This window comes from Balaenoptera borealis (genome assembly GCF_965194805.1).
Source record: "Balaenoptera borealis genome assembly, chromosome: 2".
Taxonomy (NCBI): Eukaryota; Metazoa; Chordata; class Mammalia; order Artiodactyla; family Balaenopteridae; genus Balaenoptera; species Balaenoptera borealis.
The window spans coordinates 115,045,713-115,058,170 of record NC_138867.1 but is presented as its reverse complement, the minus strand read 5'-3'; the positions used below and the strand labels follow the sequence as shown (position 1 = coordinate 115,058,170).

Genomic DNA, 12,458 nt, shown 5'->3' with positions numbered 1-12,458 from the left:
GAGAGTCCCATACAGGATAAATCCAAGGAGAAACATGCCAAGACACATATTAATCAAACTATCAAAAATTAAATACAAAGAAAAAATATTAAAAGCAGCAAGGGAAAAGCAACAAATAACATACAAGGGAATCCCCATAAGGTTAACAGCTGATCTTTCAGCAGAAACTCTGCAAGCCAGAAGGGAGTGGCAGGACATATTTAAAGTAATGAAAGGGAAAAACGTACAACCAAGATTACTCTACCCAGCAAGGATCTCATTCAGATTTGACAGAGAAATTAAAACCTTTACAGATAAGCAAAAGTTAAGAGAATTCAGTGCTACAAAACCAGCTTTACAACAAATGCTAAAGGAACTTCTCTAGGCAGGAAACAAAAGAGAAGGAAAAATCTTACAAAAACAAACCCAAACAATTAAGAAAATGGTCATAGGAACATACATATAGATAATTACCTTAAATGTAAATGGATTAAATGTTCCAACCAAAAGACACAGACTGGCTGAATGGATACAGCAACAAGACCCATATATATGCTGTCTACAAGAGACCCACTTCAGACCTAGGGACACATACAGACTGAAACTGAGGGAATGGAAAAAGATATTCCATGCAAATGGAAATCAAAAGAAAGCTGGAGTAGCAATTCTCATATCAGACAAAATAGACTTTAAAATAAAGGTTATTACAAGAGACAAAGAAGGACACTACATAATGATCAAGGGATCAATCCAAGAAGAAGATATAACAATTTTAACATTTATGCACCCAACATAGGAGCACCTCAATACATAAGGCAAATGCTAACAGCCATAAAAGGGGAAACCGACAGTAACACAATCATAGTAAGGGACTTTAACACTCCACTTTCACCAATGGACAGATCATCCAAAATGAAAATAAATAAGGAAACACAAGCTTTAAATGATACATTAAACAAGATGGACTCAATTGATATTTATAGGACATTCCATCCAAAACCAACAGAATACATTTTCTTCTCAACTGCTCATGGAACATTCTCCAGGGTAGATCATATCTTGGGTCACAAATCAAACCTTGGTAAATTTAAGAAAATTGAAATCGTATCATGTATCTTTCCTGACTACAATGCTATGAGACTAGATATCAATTACAGGAAAAAAACTGTAAAAAATTCAAACACGTGGAGGCTAAACAATATGCTACTAAATAACCAAGAGATCACTGAAGAAACCAAAGAGAAAATAAAATAATACCTAGAAACAAATGACAATGAAAACACAATGACCCAAAACCTATGGGATGAAGCAAAAGCAGTTCTAAGAGGGAACTTTATAGCACTACAATGCTACATTAAGAAACAAGAAACATCGCAAATAAACAACCTAACCTTACACCTAAAGCAATTAGAGAAAGAAGAACAAAAAAACCTCAAAGTTAGCAGAAGGAAAGAAACCATAAAGATCAGATCAGAAATAAATGAAAAAGAAATGAAGGAAACAATAGCAAAGATCAATAAAACTAAAAGCTGGTTCTTTGAGAAGATAAACAAAATTGATAAACCACTAGCCAGACACATCAAGAAAAAAAGGGAAAAGATTCAAATCAACAGAATTAGAAATGAAAAAGGAGAAGTAACAACTGACACTGCAGAAATATAAAGATTCATGAGGGAATCCTAAAAGCAACTATATGCCAATAAAAAGGACAACCTGGAAGAAATGGAAAAATTCTTAGAAAAGCACAACCTTCCGAGAGTGAACCAGGAAGAGGCAGAAAATATAAACAGACCAATCACAAGCACTGAAATTGAAACTGTGATTACAAATCTTCCAACAAACAAAAGCCCAGGGCCAGATGGATTCACAGGAGAATTCTATCAAACATTTAGACAAGAGCTAACACCTATCCTTCTCAAAATCTTCCAAAATATAGCAGAGGGAGGAACACTCCCAAACTCATTCGATGAGGCCACCATCACCTTGATACCAAAACCAGACAAACATGTCACAAAAAAAGAAAACTACAGGCCAATATCACTGATGAACATAGATGCAAAGATCCTCAACAAAATCCTAGCAAACAGAACCCAACAGCACATTAAAAGGAACATACACCATGCTCAAGTGGGGTTTATCCCAAGAATGCAAGGATTCTTCAATATACGCAAATCAATCAATGTGATACACCATATTAACAAATTGAAGGATAAAAACCATATTATAATCTCAATAAATGCAGAAAAAACTTTTGACAAGATTCAACACCTGTTTATGATAAAAAAAACCTCCAGAAAGTAGGCATAGAGGGAACTTACCTCAACATAATAAAGGCCATATATGACAAACCCACAGCCAACATCGTTCTCAATGGTGAAAAACTGAAACCATTTCCTCAAGATCAGAAACAAGACAAGGATGTCCACTCTCACCACTAGTATTCAACAGAGTTTGGAAGTTTTAGTCACAGCAATCAGAGAAGAAAAAGAAATAAAAGGAATCCAAATCGGAAAAGAAGTAAAACTGTCACTGTATGCAGATGACATGATACTATACATAGAGAATCCTAAAGATGCTACCAGAAAACTACTAGAGCTACTCAATGAATTTGGTAAAGTAGCAGGATACAAAATTAATGCACAGAAGTCTCTTGCATTCCTATACACTAATGATGAAAAATACGAAAGACAAATTAAGGAAACAGTCCCATTTACCACTGCAACAAAAAGACTAAAATACCTAGGAAGAAACCTACCTAAGGAGACAAAAGACCTGTATGCAGAAAACTATAAGACTCTGATGAAAGAAATTAAAGATGATACCAACAGATGGAGAGATATACCATATTCTTGGATTGGAAGAATCAACATTGTAAAAATGACTATACTACCCAAAGCAATCTACAGATTCAATGCAAACCCTATTAAACTACCAATGGCATTTTTCACAGAACTTGAACAAAAAATTTCAGAAGTTGTATGGAAACACAAAAGACCCCGAATAGCCAAAGCAATTTTGAGAAAGAAAAACGGAGCTGGAGGAATCAGGCTCCCTGACTTCAGACTATACTACAGAGCTACAGTAATCAAGTCAGTACGGTACTGGCACAAAAAGAGAAATACAGATCAATGGAACAGGATAGAAAGCCCAGAGACAAACCCACGCACATATCGTCACCTTATCGGTGATAAAGGAGGCAAGAATATACAATGGAGAAAAGACAGCCTCTTTAACAAGTGGTGCTGGGAAAACCGAACAGTTACATGTAAAAGAATGAAATTAGAACATTCCCTAACACCATACACAAAAATAAACTCAAAATGGATTAAAGACCTAAATGTAAGGTCAGACACAGTAAAACTCTTAGAGGAAAACATAGGCAGAACACTCCATGACATAAATCACAGCAAGATCCTTTTTGACCCACCTCCTAGAGAAAGGGAAATAAAAACAAAACTAAACAAATGGGACCTAATGAAACTTAAAAGGTTTTTTGCACAGCAAAGGAAACCATAAAAAAGACAAAAAGACAACCCTCAGAATGGGAGAAAATATTTGCAAATGAAGCAAATGACAAAGTATTAATCTCCAAAATACACAAGCAGCTCATGCAGCTCAATGTCAAAAAAACAAACAACCCTATCCAAAAATGGGCAGAAGACCTAAATAGACATTTCTCCAAAGAAGATATACAGATTGCCAACAAACACATGAAAGGATGCTCAACATCACTAATCATTAGAGAAATGCAAATCAAAACTACAATGAGGTATCACCTCACACCAGTCAGAATGGCCATCATCAAAAAATCTACAAACAATAAATGCTGGAGAGGGTGTGGAGAAAAGGGAACTCTCTTGCACTGTTGGTGGGAATGTAAATTGATACAGCCACTATGGAGGTTCGTTTAAAAACTAAAAATAGAACTACCATATGACCCAGCAATCCCACTACTGGGCATATACCCTGGGAAAACCACAATTCAAAAAGAGTCATGTACCACAATGTTCATTGCAGCTCTGTTTACAATAGCCAGGACATGGAAGCAACCTAAGTGTCCATCGACAGATGAATGGATAAAGAAGATGTGGCACATATATACAATGGAATATTACTCAGTCATAAAAAGAAATGAAATTGAGTTATTTGTAGTGAGGTGGATGGACCTAGAGACTGTCATACAGAGTGAAGTAAGTCAGAAAGAGAAAAACAAATACTGTATGCTAACACATATATATGGAATCTAAAAAAAAAAAAAAAGAAAAACAAGGTTCTGACAAACCTAGGGGCAGGACAGGAATAAAGACGCAGACGTAGAGAATGGAATTGAGGACACGGGGAGGGGGAAGGGTAAGCTGTGACAAAATGGGAGAGTAGCATTGACATATATATACTACCAAATATAAAATAGATAGATAATAAATAGATAGATAGTGGGAAGCAGCTGCATCTCACAGGGAGATTAGCTCAGTGCTTTGTGACCACCGAGAGGTGTGGGATAGGGAGGGTGGGAGGGTGACGCAAGAGGGTGGGGATTTGGGGATATATGTATACGTATAGCTGATTCACTTTGTTATACAGCAGAAACTAATATAACATTGTAAAGCAGTTATACTCCAATAAAGATGTTAAAAAAAAAAGGAAAATCCACACATAGATACATCATAATAAACCTGCTGAAAACCAAAGACAAAAACAAATAAAATCAGATGACCTTCAATGGAGTCCCTACTGGACTTAAAGCTGACTTCTAAAGAGAAATAATGGGAGTCAAAAGACACTGGAATGATATCTCCAGAGGGCTGAAAAATACAATGGTAACCTAGAATTTTATACCCACGGAAAACATTCTTCAGAAATTGTGACATAAAGTTCAGACAAAGAATAAATGAGGTAAGTTTTTCTCCAACTACTTTGCACTAAAAGAAATATTAAAAAGGCTCTTTCAGGTAGAAGGAAAATGATCCCAGACGGGAGTCTGGAGATGTGGAAAGAAACAAAGAAAAATGAAAATGGAAAATATGTGAATAAATCTAAGTGACGTTCAACTGCATATAATAATAATGACGTATTGTGTGTTTACAAGATAAAATATTAAAATACAAACAATAGCAGAGAGCTAAAGTATTAAATAAAACCACAGGAGCGTCCAGAAAGCAACAAAAACACCAATTAAAACTGGGTTTTGATAATGCATGCTGTAATCTCTAGAATAAGTATTAAAAGAATGACTACAAATCATATAAAACTTTCAAGTTTATGGAGGGGTAAATGCCATATAGAAATAATTAGTCAAAAGGAGGTCAAGAATGGGAAGAAACAATATAGACTAGGCAAGGAAAATAGAACACACTGAGTAAGATGGTAGATTTAATTGAAAATGTATCAGTTTTTACATTAAGTGAATTGGTCTAGGCAGTAAAAAGTCTGCCTCCGTTTGGGGATGTTTGCTGACAGTTCTTCAGTCTCTGCCTTCCCTCTTCCCTTCTGTTCTACATCTGGTAAGAAAAATATGGGTACTTCCTCCTAAGGCACCAGTGGGAGATTCAAGCCACACAAGCCCTTTTGTTTGAAGGCATCCCAATCCCAACCCAGTCTCCTAACTACAGTCTCCTTTCCTCGCTCTCAAGCCATTTCAGGCCTGCTCGAGAGGTCTCACCTGTTCTCCCAGACAGCCTCAGTTACGTAAGTAATAAATCTTTTCATACCCTCTTGGTGTGTATGCATGTTGTCATTGTCTCAACATCCAAACCAAAATTTGGGTAGGGGTCTATCTTGCTTCTTCAGGGTGGTTAAAACAGTTTTACATGTCCTAATTAAAAGACCAAGATTACAAGACAATTAAAACTACAAACCCAAATAGATGCCATTTACAAGAGCTATATCTAAAACAGACGGATACAGAAAGATTGAAAGGATTGAAAAAGGTAATATGGAAGTCACTAAATAGATTTGGTTTTGCTATATTAATATCTAAAGATAAAGTAGACTGCAAAATAGAATGCATTACCAGACGTAAAGAGAAACACTTTTAAAAATAGTTTAATTCAGAGAACAATATAAGTATTCTAAAACTGTAGGCCTCTAATAAAATAGCCTCAAAATATCAGCACACAAATCAAGCTTCAAACACTAAGAGAAACAGAAGTGCAATCGTAGTGGAAATTATTGCACACCAATTTCAGTAACTGAAAGAAGCAGCAGACAAAAAGCCGGTAGAAATACGGGAAAGGTAAACAACGTGATCAGCAAACTGACACAGTGGACACACTTTCTACACTTCAAACTGCAAGATACATTTTTTTCCTCAAGTGGTATTATATAGAGCTTTCTTTATTGATAAATCATTGAGCTGTATTGAAAATTTTATTCACATTACTCCTTTTTACTACTTTCCACAATAATCTGGAGGTTCTCCACCTAGGATTAAGACCCTCCATGGTGTCAGAAACCCAGCCTTGTTCTACCTTGTTGTTCCACTATATATATTTTCCATTTTGAAGCTGCCTCAGTCCAAAATGGCTGCTGAAACTCCAGCTATTAGGATCACATTCCAAATGCAGGAAGGAGAAGAAGAGGGATTTCATAACGTCCTTGTAAAAACACTTTCTAGAATTTGCAAGTACTATTTCTGCTTATATCTCATTGGCCAGAACTTAGTTACTTTCACATCTAGTTCCACAGAAGGCTGGGAATAGAGTCTTTATTTTGGTTGGCCAAGTACCCAGCAAAAAAAAAATTGAGGGTTTCATTGTTACACAGGGAAAACTATAATGATATCCAGATGCTGAAATAAAGAGAGGAAAAAAAAGATTCACATTTTACCTTATTTAATGGACATTTTCTCCAGCCCCAGCCCCAGCCTATCACCACCAACAAAAAAGACAAACTTGGCTCCCTAGGATCCCCTCTGTCTGTACTCCTTTGTCGTGGCATGAAGGGGGACTGGATGGGGCAGGGAGGAACAGGCAAGCAAGCAATTACTAAGTCGAGCGAGCTTTGCATCCATACCCTAACATAGTAGGTTTAACGAATAGGCTGTGGAGGTCTCGCTTTGCAAGTTAAAGTGAGTGATTGCACGGAAACTGAAGTCATTAATAAATACAGCCTCTATTTCATGTAGGATGTCCAAGTCTAAATCAAATGCAACTGTTGAAAGGCCAGATGTTATTCCCATTGCTACACTGCAGTGTTTTCCTGGAAGTGATCTCACCGTGTTGGTAATGCTGTTGTCCAACTGTTCGTACTATTTATATCTAGAACCCCAGTTTTCAGGTTTAAAATGCATCAAGCTGCAAACAGCTATTGCTTTGAATGCCGAGCCGGACACGGGGAAATGAAGCAGAATCCTCGAGCTGTGAGGTGTTAACTTTGACGGCTGTCAGCGAGGCAAAGCCTTATGTAACTTGTAAACACGTGGGTCTATCATTGTGCATGGTTCTGGGAAACACTGCCACATTAACCAACATGGGGGATCCAAGTCTTCGCTGTCCTATTCTATGAAGAAAAAATTTAACTGTGATTATCTCCTACAGACTGGAAAGTACATAATCCCAAAGCTAAGAGGGATATTTGGTCAGAGACATAAACAGAGTGCCAATCCTTAGAAGAAAAAACAAAAGCAACTATCAGAAAGAAGTGTGATGATGCCCTTTACCTGGAATATTTTCTTCTTTTTGTTTTTCTCTTTTAGAATTTGAGGGTAAAGAAAGGCATTGTGAGAAAATAAGTTGTTTTTGAAGAATAGATTTTTTTTAAGGATAATTATATCATTTTGGTTTTATGTATTCATCTCACAAAAACATTATTGGTACGATGAAGTGAAAACAATACAGTTATTAACACATTGGTAGCTATACACACTCAATAGTTCATTCACATTATAAATGAGAAATAGAACATTTAGATGGTTGTTTTGTTGAATGTCAATATGAAGACAACTAATGCCTAAGACTGATTAAAAACGATAGCTCCCATTTCTGGGGGTACTTCCTATGGGCCAGGTCCTGTGCTAAGCGGCTTGTTTGCATTATCTCACCAAATAGAAAGAGGTTCTATAATTATCCCCCAAGTTCAGCAGAGGAAAGTGAGGTGCAAGCAGGGTATATCACTTGTCCCAACCCACATGGCCCTTGAGAAGTGCAGCTGCGACTTGAGCCCAGGTTGCTTGCTCCAGAGCCCGTCCTTATAAGCCTGAGATTAAATGAGACATACTGCATTTTGGGAGTTTAGCCCAGCGCCTGGCACATAATGAGCTGCCAATAAAGGTAAAATGAAGGATATTTACACAAAAACAGACTAAAGCAAGCTGCAAATCACATACCTTCCACATCACTGAAGGCGCCTGAGAGGACAGTTAATGAAAGATAAGGGGAACCACCTGGTTGAGGGTCCCTTTTTGGTTCTACTTCTGCTTCACAATTATCCCTGGGCTCCAGCCCTGAATCACTCCATGAGAGGCTGTGTGGCTTTGGACTAATCACTTCTCCTCTCTGGACCGGACATTCTTCTGTAAAACAAGAGCATCTGGCTGGAATGATTCCTAAGGTTTCCCTCTGCTCTGAACTACTACAATTTAAGTCACTTCTAAGATTTTACCTGTGAAAATCAATCCAGGAGTCCAGGGAGGCTGAAACCTAGCTTTACTATGTAGAAAAAGATTAACTGCCCTATGAAGAAAGAGAGCAAGGCATTAGAAGGATCAGCATTTTCCACAAAGGATAAACTCTGTTTCAATGGCAACAGGCTGTGGTGGCAAAACTGCAAAGCTTCCAGAGTGGGCATGACTCAAAACCAGAGGGCCAAGGAAGACCTTTAGAAGAGCTGATGGAATCGAATTATACCAATGACTTTCATAATCCTGCTCCATTTCAGACCCAAATGCGTCAGTCCAGATGGGAAAGGCATGCAGGCTGCTCCCGGGGGCAGAGGCAGAGGCTCTGAAGTCTGCTCCATGGCGTCCACTAGTGGAAGACCACATTGTGGCGATGCAGACCTGCTGATTGCAGCGGTTCCAACAGCTCTGCACTGTTTAAGCCCAAAGTCCACCCATGCAACTCCTGAATAGGGAAACAGGAGAAAGAGCAAGTGTCTTGTCCAAGCCCATCAGCTAGCTAGAGACAGAGCTGACCTTTCGGTCCACACAGAGAAGTTGTCTTCTGTACAACACACCAACGGTTCTCTATCATAACCTATCATTTAATATTCATTTGTTGCAAGATCCTGGTCACTATATTAAAAGAAAGAGCAAACTTGCTCTATCTTTCATCCAAGGAAATATAAAATGTCTGGACAAAGTCAGGTCTTCTGACTTTGTCATAATTTAATAGCTGTGCAAATATTCTTGGGATCCCCTCTCCCATGAATATTTTATTGGAATCAAAATGGTTCAGAGAGATAAATTATATTGGAAGTAAGAATTATTCAACAGATATTTTGAACTTCTCATGAGTGACCAGGACAGCATACTGCAAACTCTCCAGTATAAAAAATCTGACAAAATCCACCAAGTAGTCTCAAGTATATGGTAGTAATGCCATTTATTTACTGGAAATCCACCTATACTTGAAACATTAAGCATATTTGGGTTCAAACAGTGTGTAACGTTAGGAAAATAAAAGCGGCGTGTGACAGTTCTTATCCCGAGAGGCCGCACATCTTCACAAGGAAGTTAAGATGTACACGATGGATACAATATATGACTATAATTCTGAAAGAACTTAAATGTCCCAGAAAAAAAGTTGGGAGGGAGTCTCAAGAAGGGGCACTGACAAACCTAGAAAGAGCTAGGAGAACTTCATGGAGCAGACAGGACTTGAACTGAACCTTAAAGAATGGGAAGGGCACTGAAGTAGAAAGAAAGGCAAGCGATCAGAAAAGGCAAACGCACAAGGATGCAGGGTGGTGGCTGAGGCAGGAAGGCGTTCCATGGACGTGTCCTGTCATGGCTCATCTCAACACGACTTCAGTTTCTCAAACGTCTCCCAGTTCCCAGCTGGCTTCTTTCTTGCCTCTCTGTCCAGCCTAGATGTCGTGGTCAGCCCTTCCGATCAAGCTTGTCGACTCTATGCTTTAGCTACCTTGGGGCCTCCCTCTGCTTATTGCGTCCTCTTCTCCCACTCCTGCGCAGCTGGACACTCCTGGAGCATCACAGAGACTGGCCTCCTGAGTCCCAGCTGCTTGGCAATCCTTTCCTTCATTTCCCATTTATCAGCTCCCATGGCCAGTACAAACCATGCTTAATCTCAAGCTCAAGGTCATTTCCTTGCCACTCTCACATTTTCTACGCATCTCATCTCAGAAGACTGAGGCTCTTCTACATGGGCTCCAAAATACCTTGTCCCCACTTGAAAATGTTTCTTTATTGCCACTTATTCTCCTTCCATGTTCCAGACCACCCCCTCACCATCACACATCACATCCTCAGGTAAGACTATAATTAGGTCCCCCAACTCCCCATATTTTCTGTCTCTTGCAGAAGAGAGCACTATCTCTGCTTTTGGGCATTCCATGAATTAGGTGAATGTGAGACTCACCAGGGAAAACATTTACCCTACATATTCAGGCCTGGAGCTCCTGTGATTCCAAGAGACCCGGGATTAGTAATTGCCCAGGGAGACTGTCCTTGGAGATAGGAGAATGGATGCAGGACAGCTTCTCAGGAGTCAGACAGGCATCGCTTCACGTGTCTGAGCTTCAGTTTTGGCACAGACAAGGAGCAGGGACAAATGAGGCAGTAAACTTGAAAACAAAAAGGTGCTTTGTTTTCTTTAAAAGAAACACACCAAGGAATGAAGACCCCTCAATCATGAAATGATCGATGTGTAAGCCTTCTAATTTTGGCACAGTAACATTTTTTCTTTTCTTTCTTTCTTTCTTTTTTTACAACAAGGTTTTGGCAAGAAAGGAACAAACTAATAAAAAGATGTTTCAGAATATTTGATAATGATCAACAAAAACAGGAAGTCATTTGGCAGGTGATTTGCTTTTCACTTAGCAGGTTTTTGTTTCAAAAAATACAGGCCAGAAATTCTTCTTACTAACATTGCTCTTAAATGATAAATTGGAACAGCTTATCATTTGCTATTTGCTATTGAAAACGTGGGGGGCTGCAGGCTAACCTCAATGCACATTCCCTTGCGGGATTCTCCGTTTGCTCTCTACAGCACCCACTCTTTGCTCTTGTCTCACAGCCCTTCTGTTTCTGTACGGTTTGGCACTGGTAAAACACAAAGAGACGTGCAGAGTGCTCACAAAATGAAAAACATGCTAATGAAATGTGGGAATTAGGGATTTTCTTCCCTGGCTCCACCATTTTCATTATGTCTTATTTCTCCTCTAACTCCTCACCAAAGGTTTTAAATTGAACAGACCATAAGGAAAGTTTTCAATGAGATTGTACTTGGGTATATAAAGCGTCCATAAATTAAACCAACAAGATGAAATTTCCTGAAGCCCCATGAAAGCCCCCATGGCATCCCAAGCTTTGCTTCTGTTCTGGTTCAACTCTTGAAGTCAAAGCATGGGGTTAAATTTTTATTCCTGAAGCAAAGGTGCTACAATGTTGCAATAGTTAATTTTATATATCAACTTGCATAGGCCATGGCACCCAGGTATTTGGTCAGAGACCATATAAATGTCTCTGTGAAGGTACTTTTAGATTAACGCTTAAATCAGTAGACTTTGAGGAAAGCAAATTACTCTCTATAAGGTAGGAAAGCCTTAGTCAATCAGTTGAAGGTCTTGAGAGAAAAAAGAGGGAGGTCCCCCAAGGAAGAGGGAATTCTGCCCCCAGACTGCCTTTGGACTCCAAGCTGTAACATCAACTCTTCCCTAGGTCTCCATCCTGCCCACCTGCCCTGCAGATTTTGGAGTTGCCAGCCTCCACAACTGCATAAGCCAATTCCTTAAAATAACACATACTCTCTCTCTTTAGAATACAGTATACAGAGGGTTATTTTGTGTATATATATATTCTATATATAGAAAAAATATATTCTGTTATTTTGTGTATACACACAGACACACAAACACACACACACACACAAACACACACACACCCTACCAGTGCTGTTTCTCTGGAGAACCCTAATACAAATGGATACCCTTTTGTTAATTGCAGAGAGAAAACAACATCTCCAGCAGAAACAAATTTTCTGAAATCATAATTACAAAAGATACTTCTAGGCTAGCACTGTTACATTTTCCCTGAAAAGTTCTGTTTACCCTGTTGTCTGGCAAAGGTTTCCTTAGAGTCATCTACTCTGAAGGTCATGCTCTCTGTCTTTTATGTCCATCAGGTCCAACCAATTTCCTTTCCTTGATAGTTCCTATTTAGCAATAACAGAAAAAAAAAGTTTTATATCTCCGATATACCTTCTGATGAAACAATTTAAAAGTAAACTTTGAAAACAGATAAAAACACAAGTATATCTAGTCTTTGCACAAATATCTAAACATCCAACAATGACTTCCCTATC

General features: G+C 38.6%; 1 protein-coding gene across 3 annotated transcripts in view; it reads right to left on the bottom strand.

Annotated features, from left to right (window-relative positions):
- The window catches only part of LOC309623972 (F-box/LRR-repeat protein 21), a gene marked incomplete at its 5' end in the record, with an annotated part of 58,366 nt that overhangs the window by 15,512 nt on the left and 30,396 nt on the right, over nucleotides 1-12,458 (bottom strand). The window contains 2 exons of one of the 3 annotated variants that reach the window (XM_082381430.1): nucleotides 5,416-7,476; nucleotides 8,303-8,488. The exons of 1 other annotated variant lie outside the window; for it this stretch is intronic. In XM_082381430.1, the coding sequence (XP_082237556.1) occupies nucleotides 7,472-7,476; nucleotides 8,303-8,488 (191 nt within the window). In that variant the 3' untranslated portion in view covers nucleotides 5,416-7,471. Of the gene's footprint in view, nucleotides 1-5,415; nucleotides 8,489-12,458 lie in introns of those variants that run through there. One more of the 3 variants, XM_082381429.1, reaches the window with a different exon arrangement.